Source organism: Perca flavescens, chromosome 21 (assembly GCF_004354835.1).
Source record: "Perca flavescens isolate YP-PL-M2 chromosome 21, PFLA_1.0, whole genome shotgun sequence".
Taxonomy (NCBI): Eukaryota; Metazoa; Chordata; class Actinopteri; order Perciformes; family Percidae; genus Perca; species Perca flavescens.
The window spans coordinates 22,680,573-22,708,111 of record NC_041351.1 but is presented as its reverse complement, the minus strand read 5'-3'; the positions used below and the strand labels follow the sequence as shown (position 1 = coordinate 22,708,111).

Sequence of the window (27,539 nt, the reverse complement as noted above, 5' to 3'; positions counted from 1 at the left end):
TTATTGTGTCTGTTGTTGTTAGTAATGGGCAGGTGACATACTATGGGGTTTTCCATCTGACATTACACATAGTCATTTCATCCAAAATATTGATAAGTGCAACTTTAATTGTTTTTGTGAGTGTGTTCACCTGGAATAGAAAAGGCATAGTTCACTGAGTCCTGGACATACACTTGCTTCCCTCCTCTCTCAATAAGCCCTTCCGTGTTATGACAAGGAGCAGACTGGGTGTGGATCACCTCGCTACTGCCATCCCCAAAATCCCATCTATATGAAATACAGCACATGGACATTTAGAATAACCAGACAAAACATGACTTTACAAGTACATTTCAAGTGGTAGTCTATATTTTAAAGTCAAGGGTATACAATATGCCATCTCAAATGTTTTTCTCTGATGATTTCCGAGGGTTTATTTATGAAAAATGCAATGCCTTACTTGAATGTGACTGGCAGGGAGATGTCCACTTTGACTCTGAGGGTGTAGAGGTGATTAGCATCCACAGCTACGACCTCCCTGACTAACAGGAATTCTGGCTCACCCAGTGGGGTCATTTCATCAGCAGTCAGGAGGATTTGTTGGCTCTGGGAGCTCACATGGTTGGAAGCTGTCAACTAGCAGAAAGATAACAGGTTACTTTCCTTAAATAAAAGAGGCTCAGAATGTAATTAAATGTAATTTATTGATTAATCGTGAAATCAACTGTTTTTATATGTTTAAAGAAACATTATCAAAAATAAGTAACTGAACAAATTTAACATCAGAGAGACGACTAGATGACTATCTTACCCTGAGATTATACTCTGCACGTTTCTTGAACACTAAACTGTAAGATTCTCCTTCATAGGCAAACATCTCCAGGTCGTCAATCACCCATGTGAATTTTACTGCGGAACCACTCTCCACTTTAGCTTGAAATGACTACAACGTTCAAAAAGAAACAAATGTCAGAGAATATGTTATCAAACTAAGTTGCCTTTGTGCAAACTTTTAGTCTTACATGTCCACGTTCATCTGAAAGAATGTGAAAGAGTCTACAGCCACGCTAGCAGCTCTGAGGCTATAGTACATTACATTACATGTCATTTAGCTGACGCTTTTATCCAAAGCGACTTTCAATTGCTATATATCAGAGGTTGCACGCCTCTGGAGCAGCTAGGGGTTAAGTGTCTTGCTCAGGGACACCTTGATTGATGTATCGCAGCGGGACTCGAACCCAGATCTCCCACACCAAAGGCATGTGTTACATCCACTGTGCCACCATCACCACAGCTATAAGCACTATCAACGTTTAAATGCTAAAACGCTCACAGTGGCAATGTGATATTAAAAAAGTAAGACGATTATTAAAGTTATTACAAATTATCCTATGAGAAACATGAATGTCTGTACTAAATTTCACAAAAATCCATCTGATAGTTATCAAGGCATTTCACTGAAAACCACAAATTTCAACCTCTTGGTGCCACCTGAGAAAAAGTTAGCAGAACACCAAAAGCATTAGCCCGTCCTCACCCAGAAATCGATAGCAAAGGTCAATAATGCAAGCAGCTCATAAGTGTGTGGTTTGTGTGTGTGACGGCGACTTTTTGTAAAAAAACAAATCAATAGTAGACTAGAGTGTGGATTAGGCCGCATTTCTGTGTCCGAGACCAGCCCGCGTAACCGAACACCGCCTGAGCCGGACACAGTTAAAATACATAATAAGCTTTTTTAAATTTAAAATGTTCAATGCCTTATCACGCTGATGTGACCGAGCCAGACCCAAACCCGAATATCATTTCTAAATATCTGTCCGAACCCAGCCCGGCCCGGTTCGGGTATCCATCCTCTATAGTAGACGTGATAGGCAGATGGTTCATCCAATCGCCTGCCAGGTATTTTTTTAAAGTGCCTACCCTTTTCAAAACGTTTCCAATGACGGCTTCTCGGATTGTTCTGTGTAACAAACCAGCTTACGCGTCAAGTTAGCCAAAAGGTGAAAAGTCTGAGGATTTCCAAAATCATTAGGATTCATCCTCTTTGGACCGTGAATGTCTGTACAAAACCCGAATGGCAATTGAGATATATCATTCGGGAACATAGCGGTGGACCGACCAGCTGGCTTTGCCGCGCTGACAACATGGTTACTAAAAATATTGCTCAAATAAGCAGAATGTTTAAATTCATTTTTGCATTCTCACCTGTGGAGTGTCTACTAGCATCCTCTGGCATCCACGTGGCTCTACAGTAAGCCCTGTCACTGCCTCATAGCCACAAACCCTCACACTCACACTCTGAGAGCTAACTGCATCCATCACACTGATGTTCAGCGTTTGAACCCCTGCTGAGGGCAACACCAGGGTCACAGAGGAGAGCCAGGCATCAGGGGACTGTCTCCCACAGTCAGGCCAAGACAGAGCCACCTCTTCAGGGCAAGATGGAAGGAAGGGGACCCCGGTCTGCAGAACTGGAGCTGACCATGAGCTCCTGGCTTTCTCCCCAGACAGGACCTCGACAACGATAAGTGTTGGGACGTTGATTTGGACATGAATCTGGTTCTTTTCATCTGGCACAGGGTGGACGACATTAAGCCCAAATTTAGATCGCAGACTCGGAGTCGGACCAGTTGTCACGACCCAAATATCTGGAGCTGCGGTGGTCTCTCTGTGGGTGAAGCCAAAGTTATCGTCGTGCTCGGTACCTCTGTGTAGACTCTTGTCCACGTACAGCATCCTCAGATCACACACCACCCCGTCCACCCATTGGCCTCCGTGTGGCAGGGAAGTGAGACCTCCCTCCCACCAGCCTCCCCACTCCGTCCTCCTAAGGGACATGTAACTCTGTCTCCAGGGGGAGTTCAGAGATGCTTCCCTGTTCAGGCAATGTAGGAATGTACCAGAGTCACGAGTGTGCTGTATAGCCACAATATCATCAGGGTAGACCATGATCGCTCGATCCGGAAGAAGCAGCTGTAAAAAAAAAAAAAAAAAACAACAAAAAAAACAGGAAACATATGAAAGGAATCTATGAATACAGTCGTATCTGCAAATTTCGTCTACTAAAATGTTATGGATTGGAAACATAATTTGATAAATACATTAGGATAATTAGGATCTAAAAGAGAGTATATACAGTATCTAACAAAAGTGAGTACACCCCTCACATTCTAGTAAATATTTCATTATATCTTTAACTGGGACAACACTGAAGAAATTACACTTTGCTACAATGTAAAGTATTACGTTTACAGCATGTATAACAGTGTAAATGTGCTGTCCCCTAAAAAAAACTCACCACACAGCCATTAATGTCTATACCGCTGGCAACAAAAGTGAGTACACCCCTATGTTAAATTCCCATAGAGGCGGGCAGATATTTATTTTTAAAGGCCAGTTATTTCATGGATCCAGGATACTATGCATCCTGATAAAGTTCCCTTGGCCTTTGGAATTGAAATAGCCCCACATCATCACATACCTTTCACCATACCTAGAGATTGGCATGGGGTACTTTCCATAAAATCATCTCTCAGTGTAAATCAAACCAGCTATTAGGCTAACCGACATAAAACCATGCCAATCTCTAGGTATGGTGAAGGCTATGTGATGATGTGGGGCTATTTTAATTCCAAAGGCCAAGGGAACTTTATCAGGATGCATAGTATCCTGGATCCATGAAATAACTGGCCTTTAAAAATGTGTGTTGAGTTATTTTGAGAGGACAGCACATTTACACTGTTATACAAGCTGTACACTTAATACTTTACATTGTAGAAAAGTGTAATTTCTTCAGTGTTGTCCCATTAAAAGATATAATGAAATATTTACTAAAATGTGAGGGGTGTACTCACTTTTGTGAGATTCTGTATATAAAGCAATTACAAGTAGAAGTTTGGAGGTTTAAAACCAGATTTAAAACCAGATTTCTAAAATGTCCAAAAGGCACAAGTGTGCTGTAATTTGTTCCAGGAGTCAGGTGCACTGAAGATAATGACCAATCAATGCTATTGGTCACCCTTTACATCTGTCTGTGGGTTTTACATACTGTATATTTAAACAGTCACAAGGCCATTTCATCTGACTTTGTCAAAGTCTCAATTAAATGTTTTCAAATTAGCCTTTTTTTTTCATTTCCTGAAGAGCAACAGTGTTGAACATAAAATCATTGGTCTGACAGTGACGATATACTTTGTATTCAAACATCGTCAGTCCATAATGCCTGGAGGGAAAAGCCAATAACTTGCAACCAAATGTCAACTCACACTTATAGTTTTTAGTTCAGAGCTGGGGTTTATGCTCAGAGGCAAGTCTGCCACCAGGTGGTAGAAGGGGGGTATCGCAGGGTATCTGGGCGGTAAAGTAAAGCCTCGGGCCCCTGCTGCAGAGTCGTAGGGGCTGCAGGGGCTGGCGGTGGGCACACAGGCCTCCAGCAGGTGGCACCAGTGCTGGCCCAAGCTGCAGCCCCCTGTGGTGTTACACAGCGGCACTGCTGAGCAGCAGCTGAACGGATTAAGGAGAGAGGTGCAACCTGAGGGGCAAAGAGGAGATTCTCAACGTCCAGTATCGAGCAAACAGGAGCTCTCAGAAAAGCTCCATACTACCGTTGTACTGTACCTGGTGGTACCAGGTGGTGGTTGGGATTGCAGTAGGGTCGGAGGATCTGTACCCGGGCCAGAGAGGACATTGGGCTGGGCTGGACCACCAGCTCCACTGATGCCAGTTGACCTGCATGACTGAACCACATCCCTGGGAACAGCTGCATCTGTGGGTGTCAAAGGAGTTTATTTATGATGGGAGCAGTGCAAATTAATAAAATGCATGATTATACTTGGGTTTAAAATGCTACAATTAGCCAAAAGGCTTTTAAAAAAAAAAAAAAAAAAAAGCTGTAGGGACCTTAGCCTCAATTCAAAACAAGGCTTTGAACGGAGCACAACTTAGCACAAAACGAGACACCGCACAAAACAAAAAAAGATTATAGATCACAAAGGATAGAAATAGAAATCTGTTGAGAGCATTAAAGGCAGTAGTGAGGAGGGAAACAAATAAATAAAATACATATATGATAAGATTGCAAACTAACAAAATACATACATAACAAATAAATCAGAATATATGTACATATCATTGACATCATCAGAATATTAACCAACAACACAAACTGTAAAATTCACATATGGGGGATTACACAGGGATTACCTTTGATTTATATACTTTTAATACAATTCATTATATAAAACTGTATATTGCTTACAAACTATTTTTCCTGCACATTCATTGAAACATTAAGCTCACTCAATTTGTATATTAAAAAAAAAAAAAATCTATTACAATTTAGCTTCTCCCTGGCAACTGCTGAATTACTGGTCGGGTATCACTGCCTCAGACCACTGATTCCCAATCTGTTTTTCTAAAGATTATTGTAGGACTATATTAGATAAGAAAGCTGAAGACATGAAAGGGGAGAAAGAGGAAGAGAGAGAGAGAGAGAGAGAGAGAGAGAGAGAGAGAGAGAGAGAGAGAGAGAGAGAGAGAGAGAGAGAGAGAGAGAGAGAGAGAGAGAGAGAGAGGTGGCATGCAGCAAAGGGCCGCAGGTCGGAATCAATCGCTGCTGTGCAGGACTGGGCCCCTGCACATGGGGTACACGGTCAACCAGGTGAGCCACCCAGGCACCGGATTCCCAATCTTTTTAGCTTGCTACCCTTTATAACCACACCATGCCAACCCTTAACCACTCATTAGAGTTTTTTTTAGGTCCATGAGCTGACGTGGTGTTCTCTTGTCAGATACTTTTTAAATACATCATCTCAGATTTATCTTCTGATCCATTTAGGTCTGCTAACCAGTGTTTTTTTACTGACCTCCACTGCCAGTGCTCCGATGTCTGGGACATTTTGAAAGGGGTGTATCTGGGTCTGAGCATAAATGCCGGTCATGAGAACCAATCCAGTCAGGTAACTTTCCAGAGACGGTAAAGACTCTGAATGAAGAGGGAACAACCAAAATCACCTTTTTTTTCACAAGACACATTTCTAATAATAGCCATACACGAGGATGAAACCCAACTGTTTTTGAGTGAAATAAAAGTCTTACCAGTTTCATCTTTTTCACAGAGGAAGAGGTATCGTCCAGCACATTGAGCCTTCCTCCACTGTCCCTGTGTCCCCAAGGCCATCTGAGAACACCCCCCCTGGCCCTCACTGGCTCCAGTCCACCTTGCAGAACTTACAGGCTCCGCAACCCCAACCTGGACAGACCCCTTCAGCCATACCCACACAGTGCTTTTCCTAAACAAACACGAAAACAACAGGGAAAAGGTATATTAAAGAGCCACTATTATGCTCCTTTTCAGGGTCATATTCAGGCGCGGATTAATCCACAGGCTACGTAGGCTGCTGCCTAGGGGCCTCACGTGTTGTTTTTTTTCGGCCCATAAAAGTGTTAGGCCTAGATCGGCGGCCCATTGTTTTTTTTCAATTGACTCTGGGCTGGCCAAAAAAACACTTTAGTCAAAAATATCACATAGACTATTTTTTTCCATACACCCCCTACTTTCACATTGAAATGGACTAGTCCATAACGGTGCGCGGCGCGAAAGATAAACACACAGTGACAGGAGAACTCAGAGACGAAGCAAGACGAGTCTAAACGCGAAAATTAAACGAAGTTACCCGAATCAAAATAAAAGAAAAAAGATGCCGATAAGTATTTGGCAACGCTGGCAAGAATGACAAACTTTCTTTACGACTACTGTTGGGGATACAGACATGATGACCAACAGTCCAAAGCGATGAACATGCTGCTACAGCAGCAGCTAGCTGTGAAGTGGCGCTAGGTGAGGATAACGTTAACCAAGACAATGAAGAGGACAGCATATCTTTAAACAGCACCCTCTTTGGGATTTCTGCCTGCATGCAGTTTCGGGTGTGCATCTGCCAGGCTAGAACAGTGATAGAGATCATGGAGAAGAAACGCAAAGGAGGTGCTGAGAAGCAGCGTGAGAAAAAGAAACGCTGCCAAATGTGCCAAATGGACAGACATGTTTTGGCCAGTAGCAGGACCTCCATCAGCTCCCGTGGCGGACGATAGCGATGCTGGTGTCGGCTACAGTGACATGCACAGTGAGGAGGAGACTCAGGAGGAGAGGGACAGAGATGAGGGAGTGAGGCTACAACCTGCGGTAAACACAGCTCCCCTTAAAACACTTAACCCCTTGATAAAACTGAGCCAAAAAAAGTGGTGGACAAACTGTTGATGATAACACTACAACAATAAAAGAAATAGGCATGCTATACTGTATGATTGCATTAGTTTGGCTAAGTGCACGGGTATCTGAGTGTTGACTGATCATTTTCTCACCGTTTTATTATTAATAGGCTATATTAACCTGCCTTTCATTCAACAAAGTAGCCTACATCTTAATAATAAGCAAAACGCCACCTTAAGGTTCATCAAACTTTAAGCTTGTGCATTTGTGTCCTTAAAGTAGCCTAGATAAACGTTGCACATCATGCAAGCTTTCTTAATGAGCATTGTAGTTTTTCTATCTGCATTGGCAGACAAAAACTCATGATAGACCTCTTCAAATTAAAGCACAGGGCCTCTTCAGTCATGAAATGATTATATATATAGCTTGTTTTATGATTCATGAGGAGTATACGTATATATGTATTAATAAATGGCACTTTTTTGAAGTATTTAATATCTCAACTCTCACTGATTCTTGCTTACTCATTACATGGCGTTAGTATTTTTAAGGAGTAGGAGTTACTATACATATTCAGGGGAGAGCAAGGACGGATGGTATTTGTGATCTTCTGTGTTGTGGTCTGGGCCAAAATGCCAGGGCCAATTTTTGGTCCCAGTCCGTCCCTGCTGCTACCTATAACTCGGATCCTGCATGTGAATTCTAAAAACAATTCTAAAGGCGCGATGATTATGCAACAATATGTAGCCTACATGTTGTGCTGCTGTTTCATTATTGTTGTTAATAACCGTGTTATGTGCTGCTGCTGCTGTTTTTATTTATTTTTATTTGATTCACAGTTTAGTGTATTGCACAGTGGTTTGTGTCTCAGTAATGATCAGTGGTGGAATGTAACTAAGTAGGCTACATGTACTCTAGTACTGTACTTGAGTCCAAATGTTGAAGTACTTGTACTTTACTAGAGTCTTTTCATGCCACTTTCTACTTCTACTCCGCTACATTTCAGAGATAAATCTAATACTTTTTACTCCACTACATTCATCTGTTACAGCTTTAGTTACTAGTTACTTTACACATTAAGATTACTGCAAACAGAACACATGATGTTTGATTCTAAAGTAAACTAGCCGACAATAAAACGGCTACAAGTCAGCTGAGATGATGAGACCATTAAACACTAGTTGATTGACAATAAATTTGTTTGGTTTGTTTAAAATAATGAGGATTTTTTGACATTCAGTACTTTCACTTTTAATATTTCAACTACATTTTCCTGATGATACTTACATACTTTTACTTAAGTAACATTTTCAATGCAGGACAGTATGGTATTTGTACTTTTACTTAAGTAAAAAGATCTGAATACTTCTTCCACCACTGGTAGTGAAGTTGTGATTTTGCCTCAGTAAAACCAGGGGTTCTGCACTGCTGCAGATGCTGTAGCCTACCTGTTGGTTTAGAAAGCTAAAAGTGATTACCAGCTTGCTGTTGAACTGTGAATCCAGGGAATTCTGCTGCTTTGCTGTTTAGTTACATTTCCATTGTAAAGGTTTTAGTGCTGTGGTGGCAGAGGATAATATCTGGTATTCTTTCCACTTACATCTCTGTTAATGTTAGTTTTATGATGTAGTTTTCTTATTTTACCTATGTGGTGTGGTGGTAATCGGTGCGTGTGTGTGTGTGTCTAAATACATTTTTCCAGTAAAGTGCAATTTCCCTGGTCATATTTGTACCTTTTGGTGTCTACTAGAATAGGTTCACATGCTTTGATACTCAAAAAACATATTATGTTTCTCATACTGCCCATTGCTGCAGTAACCTGACTCCGCCAGATGGATCGCTTCGCATTTGCTCGGCATATCCATCTGGGAACTTTCCGTTGGAGAACTTTTGGGAAGGGGCGGAAATACTGGTTAGCTGATTGGATGAACCATCTGTTTATCACCTATGTTGATGATAGACGGGCCAAATCAACCAATCAGATCCACGAAGCGTATGAAAATACAACCACAAGCCCGCCCCTGCTGCTGCAGGCAAAGCATAGCTCGTTAGCTCAGCATGCAAGCAACATGTCGGAGATTTGCCGTTTGTGTAACGAGAACTTACGAATAAAAGGCACCATTTCAGGTTCCCGGACCATATTCCAAAAGAAGGATCCAAGAGAAAAAAAGCATTAGCGAGTGGCTAACAGAATTAGGGCTACCGCTGTCTGAAAATACTGGTTAGCTGATTGGATAAACCATCTGTCTATCACCACCTAACCCACCTCAAAACCAACACTGATTGGCCCGGTCGTTTGGCTAACGGCTCCAAATTTTCTCTGCCTCAATATGCCAGACTGATCTGCGAGTGGAAAACTGGAGCTCGCCAGATCAGGACGGTCTCACGAGGCTATTGCTGCAGTGCCTCCACCTGAAACACTCAGTCTGCTCCGATTGGTCAGCTGGCCCACTCTGTTGTGATTGGTCAACCAATTTCAAACAAGCCACTGGGCGGGCTGTGCTTGCTCAGGCAGCACCAATATGAAAAACTGGGCTGGCTTTCTCAATTAATGACATCATAAATCGAGGAATTTCGAACAGGTATGTGGGCGAGGCGTTTTAAGGCAGAAAAAAAAAGTGCTTTCTGTGGGAGAGATTACAGTCAGGGCTAGAGTCAGGTAAAAGACATGTTCTCTGGCAGATGTTGATGAAGTGATTTATTTCCCGTTCTTCTTGGTTTCTGTTCTTTGTGTTTGGATTGGTGCTCTGCCTGTCGCTGCAACCTGATCTCACAGAATTCCGTGAAACGAACACGGCCCCTTAACTCAAAATCGGTGGCAGTGTCACGGAATCGCCGAAAATTGCAGTTGATCTCTGCGCAAGCTCCACGGAAAGTTCAGACCCGAAAGCAAGCAGATAAAGATGGCAGTTGAAGGTGGTGTTCCCGCAAAGAAATCAAAATATAGCTGTAAATTTCAACAGTGCTGGGCGCAACAATTGACATGCATCTAACCCTAGTCCTATCGACAACCTCCACGCTTTTTGTAAGGTGTGTCTCTCACTGATTTTAATGTAGCGCACGGCGGGGAAAATGATATTACCCAGCACATTAAAACACAGCGGGTCTTACTGGGAGACATTTGTCTCTAGCACTCACACTGGAAAGGAGTGGTGGATGAAGTGTTGCAGCTCCGGGCTGTCAGCAGATGCCAGATCTCCTCCCCGAGTCTCTCTGCAGGAACCCTGCGCTTCAGGCCGCGACGAAGTCGTCTCAGAGAGCCAATAGCATCGCCGGCTGGTCAAGTGGATCCGGCCACCTTTAGGACAAGGAATGTCCTCTGAAAGGCAAGACATGAAATATGGATAGTTAAAATGTCTTGTGGAGTGAGCATGTTAGCTGATTACATTCAAGATCTCCACGTTTTAGTTTTTTTGTTCAGGGTGTCAATTTGTATTAATTAATCAAACCGGGATGATTGAGATCATAAGTCCCATGATGAGAAAGGCAGGTTTAGCTCATTGTGAAGAGTCACATGAGTTTAATAGGCATTCACAACAGATGTTACAGGACAGATGTTTCCCATTTTGCATAATTTCTTTGATTACACACTCACTAACATTTCCCCCTGTAATGTTTAATTTGGAGATTATGTGATTATTGCCTACTCCTGTTGCTCTAATCAGGAAATTTTAGCTGAACATACCAACAAAAACATATTACTACTATACTATACAATAATATGAAATACCATAGATGGAGAACTACAACCCCCCGATGTTGTTTTAAGTGAGTAGTTTTACTTTCCATGTAACATGTCCTATGCAGCACAATATGTTAAAGGCGATTCAAGTTTTAGATTTAAAGCACAGTGGAAGAAGGCCGCAGTACAGAGGTACAGAAGAATTATTGGCAAAACTGACTTAATCATTTTGGGATCGTTGTGGGGGTTCCAACTCTCAGAATTGGAATCACAACAACAACGTGCTGTACATTCTTTCAAACTTTAAGTAGCATCAAATTCTACATTTTAGTGAAATTCTGCATACACATTTATGCATCCAATATGATGATCCAATAAAATACATGATCTTTTTGTTACCCCAACTTTTTACTTTTCTTTTTTTTAACCTTTCTCTATTTAACTTTTATAATTTTGGGATTAAATAATGACTACTCTAACCCCTTCAGGCATTATACATCCTTTAAATCAAACTGTCAGAGATGGAGAAATGGGTCTTGTGATGTTCTGTGAGGGGTCACAAGCACATCCCTGCATTTTAAGGGGTTAAAAGCCAAAAAGGTTGTATGATAAGTTGAGTTATTGTATGTACGACACAATACCTGGATAAGCACAACCAACTCTTTCTTAACTGCTACCATCATTTATATTTGCCACCTCTACGCTAAAACATTAAAGCTTTAGTGCATACCTCTTTAATATTAATGAACGTCCGTTACATTCAAGCCGTTGCCAAATGAGTTGCTACAAAGTTAATTAAGACTATCAGCTCCACACAACTCTCTCTGGATTTCTCAGCATGGCTATGTTCAGAAGATTGTGGCGTCCAGTGACTTTCCCGCGCAGAAACTGGAGTGAAGATAATGACCTCTTCTGAAGAGTCCATCATCATGTGGACGCGCCGACAGTGTTGTTGTCATTACTTAGAATTCCTTATGGGGGCAACAGAAACTACGCACTACAGCTTTACAGGAAGAAAGAAATCACGACTGACTTCACATCCCAATCAGAGGGTGAATCCGTAGAAAAAGAACCCAATTCAAGTTATAATGTTAAAACGTCAGACTTAAAGTGCCCATATTTTGAAAAAATAAATCACTTTTTCTGGGATTGGGGTGTTATTTTGTGTCTCTGGTGCTTCCACGCACATACAAACTTGGAAAAAAAAAACATCCATGCTGTTTTGAATGAGATACTGTTTCTGAATGTGTCCTGCCTTCAGTCTCCGGGTGAGCTGGTCAAAATCTGCAGGGCCGTCTACGTCGTCGGCCGAAACATTTGGTGTGTGCTAACCACTTTAGCTAATACCACATCAGCTAGCTGTTTGTCGAACTTCGGTCAGTACAAGGCAGGATTAGACGGGAGACTTCTTCTAAATAAGGGCGCACTTCCAACTTTGCGTGGAATAGCTGCAGAACAGGGACATGGAAGTAGTTCTTTTGTAGATTATGGTGAACTCGTGTGTGCTGTAGCAGTGTTTTGGCATTGAGAACGAGGTGGCTAACCGCTAGCAACGCTAGCTAGTAGCTAGTAGCTACTGCGCGTCTCCCAACAAAGATGGAACAGAAGTGAGATGTCTCACTCTGTAGCTAAAACAGAGATTTCAACACAGGGTGAAAAGAGGAGCTGAAGCAATGTGCAGTACAACAAATATATGGTGTTTTTTGAAAATTAAACCACATAAACCTATTCTGGTACAACCTCTAAATACAATTATGAACCTGAAAATGGGCATTATATGGGCACTTTAAAGCATCGCCCCAACTGAAGTATCCAGCTCCAGGGGTGCAGTTAACTGTGAACCCTCACCTCTCCGAAGGAGGAATGGTGGAATGTAACTGAAGTACAATTACTCAAGTACACATTTGAGGTACTTGTACTTTACTCTTTTCTTTTCATGCCACTTTCTACTTCTACTCCGCTACATTTCAGAGAGAAATATTGTACTTTTTACTCCACTACATTCACCTGACAACTTTAGTTACTAGTCACTTTACAAGTTAAGATTTTGCACACAAAAACATGTAGTTTATCAAATATGATGTTTTATTATAAATTAAACTGCCGAAAAATATACAGGCCTACAAGTCCAGCTGAGATGATTAGCCGAATAAACACTCAGCTGATTGACAGAACTGTTTGGATCGTTTCCAGTTTCTAAAATGTGAGGACTTTATCTTTTAATACTTTAAGTACATTTTCCTGATGATACTTACATACTTTTACTTAAGTGAAATTTTCAATGCAGGACTTTTACTTGTGGTATTAGTACTTTTACTTAAGGATCTGAATACTTCTTCCACCACTGTGAAGGAGGCAAATAAGACACAAATCTCCCCAAACAAATACTTAATACACAACAAAACAACGCTTCTCACCTCCAGCTGCAGCGATCAAAACCACACACAGAATCCACAGCCGCTGCTTTTCTTGCGTCCCGAGTGTACCTGTCATCTTGCGGAGCACATCACGTCCTCCTGAAGAAAACAAAATAAGCAATCACCACAGAGGCATCGTAGAAATCAATGCCCTCCCATCATTGTGTGCAAGTGTGCAGATGGGTCTCATGTGTTCTTTTTCCCCTGTCATTGCCACAAAACTCTCCCCTCATCCTCAGTGCTCTTGTACAAGTTGGAAATGCTGTCTTCCCTTCAATCCCTCTTTGTCCCCCCCCCCCCCCCCCGTCCTGCAAACACACCATGAGTTACGGTGGTGTCGTTTTAAAGGCCTCTTCTCCGCTCTCTCTGAGCGCCTGGGTGACTTCTACTCTGTAACTCGGCAACAGCCATATAGAAGTCGAGTGGACAGAGGAGGCCGGCGCGGCTCATTACCATGTTGTAAAAAAAAAAACCCTGGCGCTCAATAGAAACAGGCCGGCTCACTGAGGCGGGATGCAGCTAAGGGTTCTGACAGAAACACGCCTCAGAGACCAAAAGACGCATTGCAGTTCATTGGCGTTTTTTAGATCCTTTTTAGGGGGGCTCAAGCCCCACTAAATTTCATCAGAAAAGCAATATTTCTTGTTTTTTAAATAAATGTTAGGGCTTCAAGTGAGAGTTTGCGAACTTGTCTGTTAATGACAGAGGACAAAAACAATTACAGGTTCAAAGGGCTTGAGACAGGTTTAATACCCTGTGTGTCTGTCGCCGATGCTACGCACCTGTAACCCCGTCAAGGCAAGGGTTAACAGAAAGGTGGTGTTGGCCAATCGGAGGAGGTTATGGGAGGCTCCCGCCTTTGGTTGAGTCTCTATCTCACGTGTGTCAAACTCAAGGCCCGTGGGCCAAATCCGGCCCCTAGCAAAATCTGATCTGGCCCGCATATCAATTTAGGTTCACAATCAATTTTGGCCCACCTAGTTGTGCACCAAACCAAAAACATGGGAAACGTGACACTCAAAGCAGAATTTGGCACATTTGCCGACTTTGAGACTCAGAAATTCCCACAGAAGCAGAGAGTTTGCATATTCCGGCTGTGAAAGAGCTTGTTGTGAGTCAGCTGTGTGGTAGACTACTTAGAAAATGTAATCACTGTTTTGCTTGATTTGCTAAATTCTAGGATGATTTTGGAACTTTTTTGCTGACTTTTTCAGGGCTTTATGTGGACCAAACTGTAAGTGAGAAGACTATATGAGACATGCAATAATTGAGTCAAAGATATTTTACTTTTTCAATTAAATAAAAGCATGTCAATAAACTATACATGTCTGGCTCTTGATGTGATTCTCTTTTTCCAGTGTGGCCCTTAGCAAAATTGAGTTTGACACCCCTGCTGTATCTAATCCGTCAGAGGGAGAGCAGGAGAACGGTTGTGAAGTTTAACGTTGGTAGTCCCCGGAGAAGAAGTTGGTCATTTCATGGAGAAGATTAGAACCCAAATTGAAACGTAAGCAACTAAAATTTCTGAACATTAGAACATTGTGTCAAATTGGGTCGTTATTACTGTGACTTCTAAAGTGTCAGGTTTAGTTCCATCATAGTGTTAATAGTGTCAAAAAAACGTTAGCTGACGTTGTTGTTCAGTAGCTAGGTCACAGATTATCGGCTAATGAAATTACTGATTTAGCGGCAAGGCACTGTATCCGTGTCACATTCTCATTAGGGGCTGAGCCCCCCATAAAGGTCTGATCCTAGAATCACCCTGCTGTAGTTTCTCTGTTGTTTGGGTACACATTGTTTTTTTTTTTGGTTTTTTTTACATCTTGTAGGCATTGTTGTAATGTTACTTAAGTAGAATTTTCACTTATGTGTACTCTACTTTTTTAATCTATAATTCTGGACTCTTTTACTTTCCCTACATTACATTTCCTAAATAAAATGTATGCTTTTACTCCGATACATTTCCCTTAAGCATCTTCCGTACTCATTACTACAAAATGAGATCAGAAGAAATTTGTTGACATGAGCTCTCTCTCTATAACATGACGGAATTGGGTATGGAAGCGATATTTTTTCCCCCACTATGGCCACGCCAAGACCCGCCCTGCAATAGCTACTATTGGCTAGGCGTCCATGCTTACGTCAGGTATCGTAACCTGATTTGTTCAGGTCCTATCCCCTGACCAATCGGCTATCCTAACCTTAACCACTCAAGGTCAAATGCCTAACCCCAAGCAATCGACCACTATGGCAAGTGGGTCTTGGCATCGCCATAGTGTGATTTGTAATTTTGCCGCCTGGAAAGTCCCGGAGCAGACTTTGAATTTGATGTTCAAGAAGGTATGGAAACCCTGAATATTAACTAACTATACTGAAGCAACAATAAAGTTCATAATCAAAGTTGTTTTTTTGACTTGTATTAGTACATTTAATATCAGATAGTTACTTTTGATACTTAAGTACAGTCAATATCAGATACTTTAAGACTTTTACTCAAGTAATATTTTTACTTTTTCTGTACTTTTACTCAAGTATTGCTTTCAAGTACTTTGAACAAGACCGCTTTTAGGAATATAGAGGGATCGGTTTTTTTCTCGCTGGGTCGCCAAAGGAAGTTGTTCCTCCTGCATTGTGCCCACGGCCTATTGTCCGAGCACTAACTCCAAGACCTCGTCACTAACCAAACAAAGGCTCTGTGACGCACATGCACACAAAAAAATAGACCCAGTTTTAAAAGAAAGGATGCCATCTGGGTTGCCTGGAGAGGGAACAGATAAAGCTGAAGGCAGTGATAAGGCAGCCATAGCTGAGAATTGTCAGTCCATTGCCATGGATACGATTGTATTTCTCTTTGTGAGATGAGAACTTTTTCCCTTCACAGGAGCAGCACAATCAGCACGAGGGAGTTGTATTGGTTACATTAGATGGATTGCTTATTAGTGAATAAGTATTTCAAACATTTACTCCACTGCACTCAAGTACACTTTTGACAACTTTAAAAAAAAAATTTTAAAAAATAAAGTTGTCCTGCGTTTGTTTAAATGTGCTGACTAGGGCTGGGTTCTCCAATTTAAATCAATCTTAGTTTGAGAGATCCCCAGTGTAAGCCTGGTGGCCCACCAGGTCTAAGTTGTCCCCCCCCACCCGGACTAAGCCACTGGGAATTATTTTGTAATGTATTTTATGTTTTTTTTTAAAAGAAAATACAGTTACAGTAGGGTGGCTCGGTTGGAAACGTAGACATAGTCATATTTTCAAATCTCCAGTTAGCTTTCAGCTTTCTGACTTAACGTAGGGCCCTATGGAATCGGTCTTTTAGCTTTTTGACATTCTCAATTTTACGATTCCATCCATGATTCTGTTATCACAGAAACTATCGGGCTCTACATGAATGCTGCCATCAGTGTGTGACTGGCCACAGCTGGGCCCTCGTTGATTTATTTCACTTTTATTTCAGCCACAACCGATCAAGTCTGCATCTCTACATAATGGTACCACTTTGTGTAGCTGAGACTTTTATGGAGCCCGGAGTGCGCCTTTACAGAATGCATTCAAATGATTTTTAAATGTGTCAATTAGTCATTTTATTTCCTTACGCTCTTGTTAAATGATGAATTAATAATTGAAATATCTCCTTGTTACGGTGTTCACTAATGTGTCTGCCTATTATAACACATCACACAAATCATTCCTGCTTTAACATTTACCTTTTCCATTTTCTTTCAATCATTTAGATTTAACATAGCTATCTTTAATTTAAAGCCATACAAGCAGTGGGAGTGACACCTAAAAAAACGTAATGCAATCTAACCCATACGTGTTCATTAATGAATAGATATTAAATGTAAACTAACTCTGAAAAAGAGAATCATATGAATAAATTGTGTAAGCACGGGGGGTACACATGGGACAATAAACTGGACTGGTCAGCCAACACGGAAGCACTGTATCGAAAAGGTCAGGCTAAGGAGGTCCTTTGTTCCCAGGGCCAGAAATGGACTTTTCAGTATGAGCCTGTCTCTCTCAGCCCTATACCATTATATCACTTTGTCTCCTGTATAATTGTCTCATAGGCTATATTAGCCCTCCTACACAATCTGGACTGTGGTCATAACATCTACATCTTATAACTTATTCCATGTTCTATATTGTTCTTACTCTTATTCAATCAGTCAGTTAACATGTTACTGTTAATATTTCACAGTCATAGTTAATATTTAATAATAATCTACTGCACTGTTCAATCCCTGCACTGTCCACTTCTTGCATTATCACCATTGCACACAGTCTACCATAGCACCTTATCATGGTCATGTATGTGTGATATATGTGTGTACATGTATTTGTTGTGTTATGGTTGTCTAAGCTACTGGATGCCTAAAATTTCCTTCGGGATGAATAAAGTATCTATCTAAAATATCTAAATAAAACAAAAAATTGTGAAATAATAATAAGGAAATGTGAAAATCTCAACAGCATGATTTGTTGCTTCAACATTCTCATCCTCAGGTCTGAAGGTTTGATTTATTTAATTATACAAAGGTTTATTTTAATCGCACCTTGAGTTTATAATAGCATTTTTCCATTTCATATTCATATATTCATAACTTGACCATTTAAGTGAATACAATCTGACATGAAGTAATAATGTTATAGTTATTCTAATTTAAAATGCCAAAATAGACTTTTGAAGAGAGCATTCCAAATTTAAATTTGTGTATTAAAAAATACAATAAAACACTCTAATAAAACCGTTAACAATGTAATGCTTAATTTATATATTTTACAGACTGTACTTATGTGATTATTCCAAAAGGTATACTCTGTAGTGTTTGAAGTATTTTATTAACTAAAATCAATGCCTTCATTCATAAATATGTCCTCATTGGTGTAAAATGACCTCTGCCAATGATCTGACTTATCTTCGTAAGCGAAGAATTTCTTATCTGTATTTACATAGAGCTCAACAGTCCCGCCCACAGCGGGTTCCGGAAGTAAAAATACAATGCAATTTCGCCATTGACAAATTGGAGTATAAGCCATAAAATGGTAACCGTCGATGGTAGATTTAAAAGCAGCATGCCGACGTGACTAAGCGATTCTATGTGCTCATATAGACGCCAAAAACCATGGGGCACCAACCTTGTTTTGAGATAAACGTCTTTTATAAGTAACTATAATCTGTCCCAGCCACGCTCGCGTCTAAAGTCAAGAGGAGACCGTGCCTTCGCCGTTGTTGGTCCTGGGCTGTGGAATAGCCTCCCCGTCTCCTTGAGATCGCTGTCCTCTTTATATGAGTTTAAACTTAAACAAAAGTTTTATCTCTTGGAGCGTGCATTTCTCTAAATTCTTATTTTTATTTATGTTTTCTGCTGTATGAAGGACGTTTTATTCTATTATCTTTCCTGACTCTTGTTATGTGAAGCACAGTGGTCAACTTCTGTTGTGTTTACTTGTGCTATACAAATAAATGAAATGAAAATGAAATGAAAGTAGGCTACTTCATTACCCACAATCCTGAACAATCCCACAATCCCACAGTGATGCCTCTGATTGGTGGAACTCATGCTGGTGAGGAAGGGGAGCTGCCTGCACGGTCCGTCACGAGGAGTTACGACACTGGACGAATCACAATCTGTTCCACGCTTCTGCCGTGGATGCTAGATTAGTTTAGCTTACAGTTATTCGGCTAACCGCTAGCTGACAGCTTGATTCTGTCTAAAATAACGTTAACTCAAACACTGGGGAAAGCAGGCTACAGCTGATGTACCCGCCGTTATACATTTTAACGGTTATTTTTAGGTTTTTATTTTGAGGGTCTTTTAAAGTTATTACATGCTGTCTCAGCTAGCGGTTAGCCCAATTAGCTGTTGCTAAACTAACATAGCTAGTTAGCCATAGGAGAAGGAATCCTCATCGCCAAAAAAGCTTGAAAAATTTGAAGACATGTTGTTGTCATAGCTTCTTGGTACATAATGGCTACCATAGTTGCAACACACATTTGAAAAAGGCGCTAGAGAGCACTATTCGTTTGAATGCAAAATACAATTTCACCGCTAGATGGGAGAAATTCCTACACAGTGTACCTTTAAAGCGCCCATATTATACAAATTTTCAGGTTCATAATTGTATTTTAAGGTTGTACCAGAATAGGTTTACATGGTTTAATTTTCAAAAAAACACCATATTTTTGTTGTACTGCACAGCTCTCTCTCACTGCTGCAGATCCTCTTTTCACCTGGTCTCTGTTTTAGCTACAGAGTGAAACCTCTTTTCTTCTTCTGTACTATCTTTGATGGCACTCAGACATGCGCAGTAGCTCAGATGTAGCTAGCTCCATAGAAGTAAAAGAAAGGCTGTTTCTTGAACTTCGGTCAGTTACAAGGCAGGATTAGCTGGGAGACTTCTTCTAAAGGAGGGCGCACACGTAAGTAGTTCCTTTGTAGATTATGGTGAACTTGTGTGTGTCGTAGCAGTGCTTTGCTATTGAGAACGAGGTAGCATGCTAGCGTTAGCATGTTAGCGTTAGCATGCTACGAGCTAACGGTTGCGGTTAGCCAGCTCGTTTCGGATTGTGACGTCACAATCCGGGCCGATTTTTAACAGTTCACCCGGAGACAGCTCACCCGGAGACTGAAGGCAGGACACATTCAGAAACCGTATCTCACTCAGAACAGCATGGGTGGATTTTTTTCAAAGTTTGTATGCGTGTGGAGGCACCAGAGACACAAAATAACACCCTAAATCCCAGAAAATGGGTTTTTTTCATAATATGGGCAACTAACTCAGAATTAAACAATTTGGGACTTAGTGGATTAAATAATGGAGGTTTGCAATGCATTCCTCGAATGCGAGGGTAATTAGCAAATACATGATAGTTATTTTTAATTAATTAAACAGTGTAACAGTCCCAGTTCTCTAAGCACACTCCGGGCTCTGTGTTGTGACAGCTGTCAGAAACAGTAGAGGGCAGCGATGCGCCGTTAAACTCAATGTGAGCCACAACAACACACGGCGAGGAAGAAGACGACGCAGGAAGATGGAGAAAGCAGCTGCAGCTGGTGACACATCCTAGGTAGGCTAATATTAAAAGAAGAAAACACAACGGAACAGATTATTTCCGTTGCCACACGGCATGGAAAAGCAAGGAGGCGCGAGCTTTACCAACGCGAAGTGTGCAGTAGTTGTCGGTGGTTGTTTGAGCTGAATATTAGCGAAGTTCTTCCTGCTAGGAAGCGCGTATTAGCATTTACGTATCCCTACTGTAAACGGGAAGTCAATAAATAGCTCCTGTTAAACAGTTAGAACATGTTCGGCCAGTCGGCATTCATTCAGTCGCAGTTATAGAGCTACGTTTTATTCCCCCAAATGTTTATTTCAAAACGACACCAGGTTAGGAGACATATTGACGTTCTAGAAATGGGTATTGTACTCAATTATGTCTTATTTTATTTATTTGTTTCCCGGTTAACATTCGCGTTAATGCTTCATAAACAAGAATAGGTTGTGACCAACTGGTTGTGTGTTTTAGTCGACACGCCATTAAACATTAAATTGTGAGACATTTTGAAGGGAGTTTGGTGAAGTAGGGTTTTCTTTGGAGGTTATGGAGCTAATACTTTGTGTCTTGACGTTTTCTCACCTGTGCTTATATGTTTGCAACTCAGAGTAATGCCTACACGAATTGTTACAGCTGGCAAGTTACGTTTTTTAAATTGTCACTTACATAGGCTATTCAAATCATACTGTATATGACAAACGGTTCTGCAACTTGTCAGCCATATTCAAGAGCTGAATTGTATTCTGTGCAGTGTGAAATATCCCTGTCGCGGGGGTGGAACATCACGGTGTAGCTATAAAAAAGTTACTACACATATCTTAACGTAAGCCTTTCTCAAATATAGATTTGGTATTAAGTTAATTTTGTCCATCTCGTGTGTTTTTGTCCTGATCTGGATTGTGCAACTGTGCTGTATATGATTGTTTTGTATTGCCTTGTTTATTCTTGTTTGTTTACAATCATCTGAAGTAAGACCTTATTATTATTTCCTCAAATATGATTTTTTTTTTGTTTCAGTCAGCTGATAATATGGGTTTAACACTACAATATTATCGATGAACTAAAAAAATATATCGATACATATTGTCATCTTTAAGGTGTGCCTTTATTTGTGTAACACATAAGTGTAACACAGTCAACCAATTTAAATATTAATTAAATAATAATTATTTAAATATAAGGTGATTAACAAATATTAAACAGAAGTGTGAATATCAGAAGGTGCACAAAATGTATTGGACTTCTTGTGTTGTACTGGGGTATATAGTGTTTACTTAGTTTCTGTAACTTTAATTTTTTTATGAAAAAATATACTTTTATGTAAAAAGGGTAGGTGTAATAACCTCCGGCTTCAGCCTACACCTTTTCGGTCTTGCTTGTTTCTTGTCTCTATGTACGTTTGACTGTTGTGAGTTACAGATGGTCGAAAAAAAGAAATAAACTAAACTAGTTTGTTTTTCATTTAAATTCCTGGAAGAGTTTAGTAATGAAATTGTCAAATCATATTTGAGTTGCTTTTTATATAATATTTATAAATGTAACTGATTGTGTTAAATGGGCTTATGTATCAGTCGCAGGCCCCTGAATTGAATCAAATCGAAATCGTATTGTGGCAGACTTTGTGATAGCAGTAAATATTGTATGATTGTCCATAGATCGATATATCGTATATTGGTGAAACGTGTCATTTACATCCCTAGCTGCTAGAATTTGCAGATACGTTGTTGTTGGTCGGCTCTATTGTTGTTGTCGAAAGTCAGTCTGAAATAAACTTCATCTTTTTCATTTTTTTTTTTTTTTCAGCAGGTTCTATGCTCCAACTAAGGACCTCTGCAGAAGAAGAGAGCAGTTGTGAGATTTCCCAGCTCCGACAAGCAGTGTTCCAAAACAATGCCAGACTCCTTGATGAGATGCTCTGCCAAGAAGTTTACAGGAAAGTCATCAACTGCAGAGGGGGCTGGGGCATCGCGGGCACGCCCCTCCACGCCGCCGTGTCCAAGGGCCACCTGAGCTGTCTGCAGGTGCTGCTGGGCCACGGCGCGCTGGTAGACTGCGTGGATGTCAAGGCTCAGACGCCCCTCTTCGCAGCCGTCCGTGGGAAATACCTGGACTGTGTCTTAGCGCTCCTCGGAGCCGGCGCCAACCCCAACGGGAACTCGTCCAACAACTGCTCCCCCGTGCTCACTGCGGCCCGGGAGGGGAACGCGGAGATATTAAAGGAGCTGCTCAGGCACGGCGCCGAGGTGAACTCCCGCTCCAAAGTCTTGCTGTGGACTTCCAGCGCCAGGGTGTCCAGCGGGCCGCTGTACCTGGCCGCCGTTTACGGACACATGGAGTGTTTCAAACTGCTGCTCCTGTACGGGGCCGACCCCGATTACAACTGCACGGACGCAAAGCTGCTGAGTTCCATCAAGCAGCCCAAAACTGTGCTGGAGATGTGCCTCAGGCACGGCTGTGGCGTGGAGTACATCCAGCTTCTGATCGACTTTGGCGCAAACGTCTACCTCCCGACTCTGATCCTCGAGAAGTCCACCAAGCAGAACGAGGCCGTGGAGCTGCTTCTGCAGGAAAGAGGTATGGCCCGTTTTACATGTCAGCTCCTCAGACCTGCGCGATGATGATGATGATGATGATGATGATGATGATGACCGGCTCCTGTAGTGTGATGGAGTTCCTCCTCAGACAGGATGTCAGGGAGCACAGACTGATCGCATAAAATGGCGTATGTATGACACGCCAATTCGTATGCCTTTTTTTGCGTGTTATCAAGACGCATAATCGCTTTTTAGCGTGTTTATCAACGCCGTTTGGCCGCCATTGACCTACATTACGTGTGAATTTTTTCGCCGTAGCGAGTAGTATGAAAGGATGTAAATCCGCGTGGTGGACAGGTAAAACACAGGACTTTCACCCAGGAGAGCTGGGATCGCGTCCCACGTGTGGAGTTTGTCAACCTTTTTTTTGTAATAATAATAATAATTTCTTTTTTTTTTTTAAGCCTTCCTCAATGTTTCTTTCCTAAACCCAACCGTTTATTGCTTTCGTAAGCGTGACGTTGGTCACCGTTGGTTTTTAAGCTACGTTTGCATTGTTTTACATATACTGTATTCCACCATTTACAATACACAGCATGTTTATTAATAATTTTTTTAGTGGGGAACAACCCTCAGCTGGGGTGGGTCCTGACACCCCCTCCCCCCCCTGCGCTTATGCAACAAAGTAAGACCATAACTAAGGTCAGTGCATACTTACTGCAGTTACAGTTTCTCCACATCACTGCGGAGAAAGGTCTGGCCCTTTGACACAACATTCCTGTAAAGGAGAAAAACGTGCTCTACTTTATTGGCATTTCTATAAACCAATCACAGTGGTCTTGGGCGGTGCTAAGCTCCGGACGCAGCAGCGGTGGCTCTGCAAAATAGTCTCAGGAAGGATCTTATTTCGGTGGAACATTTGCACAACATCTGCAAAAGGAAACGCCACATACAATATTAAATGAAGTTTACTGTTTACACAAAACTGTAATGTGAGCTATTTAAATCAGCTGGATACATGGTTAAACGTATTTGCTCTTACCAGGTTATCGGCGTGTGGATTTTGTCCATAGCAAATCCCCACCAATCGGTCCCAAAACGTCTCAATTAGAGAGGAAATGCCGTAAACATTTTCTTTGTAAATCATTACAGTCGTTCCCCGAAAGAACCAAGCAGTTGCTGCCTAGTTGCACGATCCAAATTTCCTTTAAAACTTTCCATTTTCAGTGTGTACCGTTGCTCAAAGGTTCCGGTTAATGTTGCTCGAAGCGACCGGAGTTTCAAGTTCAAGGAAAGTGAGGGACATCCGGGGGGAACTTCCGGCGGCACCGGGACTATCCCGTAAATAAACCTTCCTTTATATAGACTACTGAAGTTATTAAGCAGTTGCACATATTAGGTTTAGAAATAGTTAAATACACGTTGGTACCACTTTATTTTATGGGTCTGTAATTTCGGAATCATTTAATAAGTTTCCTTAAAAGGACAATGTCATTTGGTACGTATCTGGCTATAGGGAAGTAAAACAGATTTCAAGTGGTAGACAAAATGAATTTGTTGTTTAGCCTAGTTAGGGCTTTAGTCGGTGCACAGCAGGTCACAGATTCTTCTTTCTACATTTGTCTGCAGGAACGATACAATGCTACATACGTGGGAGTAAGTTTCCAATAATAAATGAATGACCGTATATTCACTCCTGAAAGCGGTTACACCTCGTGCACCATGGTAGTTTCTTGGTGGCTGGAATGAATGCTCAAATTCCAGCTGCAAAATGCATTCATGGTGTTTCTTTTCTGATCTGATATGAATAGCCACTGAAGAAGAAGTCCCCCTCTTGCATTAATGCAGACATTCCTCTTCACCACTCCTGTGCACAATTAGATTGTCACAGTAGTCCGTGTGCGAGCATAAATATTCAAAGACACGACAAACCCTCCACTAAGTCTTTGGCAGATTTTTTTTTCTTCCCATTTTATCGAGTTAAGGGACGTAAAAACAATAAACATTACCTGTTAACTGACAGTTTCGACCGCTTAATACTATATCAGTTGACCAGTTAAAAGCAATATTTAAAATAAATTAAATAAAAGGTTGCTGCATGGTTTGAAACAAACAAAAAACAACCTAGGCTTTATAATCTTGTCTCTTTACCGCTAGGTAACTTGCCGTTTCTAACTTTGCACTAGCATGTTGCGTTTTAAGCTCCGTTTCTGCTCAGTGATTGGCTGTCAGCTGGACGGCGCTCACAGCGGAGAGCTTAGGGCGCTTCCACGCCTCGCCTCGTTTAGTCCGGTCGAATCCCACCAGAGTTGGTTAACCTCCGCTGGCGCGGTTCGTTTAGGCAGATGGATTTTGATAGTTTTAAACATATGTAAAATTACAAAAGTTACGGGAAGACGCATCAAAATAGATCCATAACAAACAAAACAAGTTTTCTTACAACAAAGGTTATTTCAACTGACAGTCATATTGGAATTCTATTCAGATAGAATGCAGGTTTAAGGTCCGTCCGCATTTGCGGATGCGCTGTCCATTAATATTTACAGTCTATGGTTCAAACCAGCCGCCGGCAGAGCACCGTCTCGGTGAGCAGAGCAGACGTAGTAACAACGTCTGATTATTTCAAATGAGCTGAGACACATCTGACCAATGAGTAGAATGAACCTTCTTGTGTTGTTTGTAGCGACGCATTTTGGCCCGCTTGGATTTTCCTCCGTGTGAACCAAGGGGAAATCGCTCCAAGTTCACAAACTCATCAACTGATTGGGACCAAAGCAAACAAACTATAGGTGTGAAAGTGCCCAAAGTGACACATGCCACTGAACAGATGAGGACTGGCGGGGGATAATCGGCCGTCCCACACACAGAGTACGCCGTCCACAGACAGAGCGCAGAAAGTGTATGTCCGAGCCTCCCGGAACGGCCCGGGTGAACTGTCGCCTGCTCGTCGGTAAACGGTTAATGATCGGTTAGTCTATATCCACGACGTTCCACTTCCAGGGTTGCTGGAGTGCCGTCAGAAATTCCAGCGGATGTCCTTCTCTTCGGCCGGATGTCCGTCACCTTCTGCTTTTTTTGTGTTGGCGTTCTAATCTCTGGTGGATTTCTGAGGACTGTGGTTAACTAAAGGTTACCCGCTCCTCAGATCTCTGCAGGGTAAACCCAGACAGCTAGCTAGACTATCTGTCCAATCGGACTTCTCTATTGCACGACCAGAACTACTTTTGAACGTACACACGTTCCACCAAAACAAGTTCCTTCCCGAGACTATTTTGCAGAGGCACCGTCGCTCCGTCCGGCATTAAGCACTGCTCATGACGATTGTGATTGGTTTAAAGAAATGCCAATAAACCAGAGCATGTTTTCCTCCCATCCCAGAATGCTGTGTGTGGACTAACCAGACCCTCCTCCGCAGCGCTGCGGAGGAGGGTCTGGTAAAGCGAGACTAATGATTGGTGAACGAGGGTCGGCTATTGGTCAGAAAAAAAAAATCTAAATTAGCATCCCTAATTAAGTTGTTAATAAAGACCATCTAATTATACTCTTTGTGATGGCAAAGTGTAAGTTGAAGTCCAGCAATTACCCGTGTTCAAGGACACACTTGAGCATGGACATGTTATTGCTGCAGTAGTTAAACTGCAAGAGGAAACATCACAAACAGGCAAGATCTTGTTAGAAAAAGGAGTGCAATTAAATGCAACAAGAGTCCATTTATTATCATATTATTTTGTGTTACCCAAGAGCTAACTCTCCCCCCTCCCTCCCCTCCCCTCCCCCTGTCGTCTCTAGGGAATCCAAAGGCCTTGAGTTCACAGTGCCGACTGGCTGTCCGAAGATACCTCAAAAAGATCAACAAGATCCAGTGTATCGAGCATCTGGACATGCCAACGAGTCTCATTAACTTCTTGCAACACAAGGCAGTCCCAGTCACGGTTCTGTAGCCACGTGAGCTGGAGGCCCATCACGTGAATGAATTCAGTTTTTTTTTTTATTTAACTCTATGAACCACCTTTGTTTTAAATCCTGTCTAATCCTGTGCTGTACTGTTAAGACTGTTTCTTAAGTCAAGACATTAAATGTGTGGATACGTGGCATGTTCTTCTGTTTTACTGTTAGTACTTACTGCACCCTGGGGTGAGTGGGAGACCTCTGAGGGGGAAGCACTTTCTCGGAGCTACAGTTCTTAGTCACAAGTTCATCACAAGAACGGTTTGTACCATGAAATCAAAACAGTTCTTAAAATAAATCCTGGTCAGTATGAAACCACTTATTTTTACGAGTGTAAAAAATGTTAAATCTTAGAATTGATGTTATTCCATAGAAGTGTTATAGCATCTTATCTTATATCCCAACTGGCTCAGAGCTGCAGGCATCAATCGGAGACAAAAACAGAACAAAAGACAAGACCACAAGTGGTCGTTTTTAGGCTTTGTAGGACCTGTCAGCTCAATGGCAACTGCATGAGTTATTATTCTTAGAATTAAGAATAGCCATGCATAACCCTATGGAAGTCTTGCTCCTCAGGTCTCCTGTAGGTTAAAGCCCTGGCTCTTTTGTATGGGAAATGGACTAAAGCCTTCAGCTATGCTAGGGGCTTTCCACTAATGCTTTGAGTTAAATACTAACATCAGAATATAGCTAGATTACCGACCACTCT

General features: G+C 41.6%; 2 protein-coding genes across 8 annotated transcripts in view; one reads left to right on the top strand and one right to left on the bottom strand.

Annotated features, from left to right (window-relative positions):
- The window catches only part of pkd1b (polycystic kidney disease 1b), a 45,608-nt gene extending 39,279 nt beyond the window's left edge, over nucleotides 1–6,329 (bottom strand). The window contains exons 1-8 of the mRNA XM_028568596.1: nucleotides 6,076–6,329; nucleotides 5,844–5,962; nucleotides 4,597–4,744; nucleotides 4,245–4,510; nucleotides 2,185–2,952; nucleotides 791–922; nucleotides 440–615; nucleotides 131–267 (exon numbers count right to left, since the gene is read on the bottom strand). Of these exons, the coding sequence (XP_028424397.1) occupies nucleotides 131–267; nucleotides 440–615; nucleotides 791–922; nucleotides 2,185–2,952; nucleotides 4,245–4,510; nucleotides 4,597–4,744; nucleotides 5,844–5,962; nucleotides 6,076–6,157 (1,828 nt within the window). The 5' untranslated portion in view covers nucleotides 6,158–6,329. The remainder of the gene's footprint in view (nucleotides 1–130; nucleotides 268–439; nucleotides 616–790; nucleotides 923–2,184; nucleotides 2,953–4,244; nucleotides 4,511–4,596; nucleotides 4,745–5,843; nucleotides 5,963–6,075) is intronic.
- An 800-nt stretch (nucleotides 6,330–7,129) lies between these two features.
- Nucleotides 7,130–26,974, top strand: LOC114548094 (ankyrin repeat and SOCS box protein 12). Of its 7 annotated transcripts, none has more exons than XM_028567808.1 (4): nucleotides 20,374–20,680; nucleotides 20,956–20,989; nucleotides 22,152–22,922; nucleotides 26,672–26,974. In XM_028567808.1, exons 1-4 carry the CDS (start codon nucleotides 20,657–20,659, stop codon nucleotides 26,821–26,823), a joined length of 981 nt encoding a protein of 326 aa, XP_028423609.1. In that variant the 5' UTR covers nucleotides 20,374–20,656; the 3' UTR covers nucleotides 26,824–26,974. The 7 variants fall into 7 exon arrangements, with proteins under 7 accessions (XP_028423614.1, XP_028423613.1, XP_028423615.1 ...); XM_028567811.1 differs by having other exon boundaries at nucleotides 20,374–20,711; XM_028567813.1 differs by lacking the exons at nucleotides 20,374–20,680; nucleotides 20,956–20,989 and adding an exon at nucleotides 7,130–7,162.
- Nucleotides 26,975–27,539: the final 565 nt, after the last annotated feature.

Excerpts from the sequence above, each read along its gene's own strand:
- LOC114548094 (XM_028567808.1), top strand. The coding sequence starts at position 20,657 with ATGTTTATTTCAAAACGACACCAG. Across the intron at positions 20,990-22,151 it reads GAATTGTTACAGCTGGCAAG|CAGGTTCTATGCTCCAACTA; the intron begins TTACGTTTTTTA and ends TTTTTTTTTCAG. Across the intron at positions 22,923-26,671 it reads GCTGCTTCTGCAGGAAAGAG|GGAATCCAAAGGCCTTGAGT; the intron begins GTATGGCCCGTT and ends TGTCGTCTCTAG.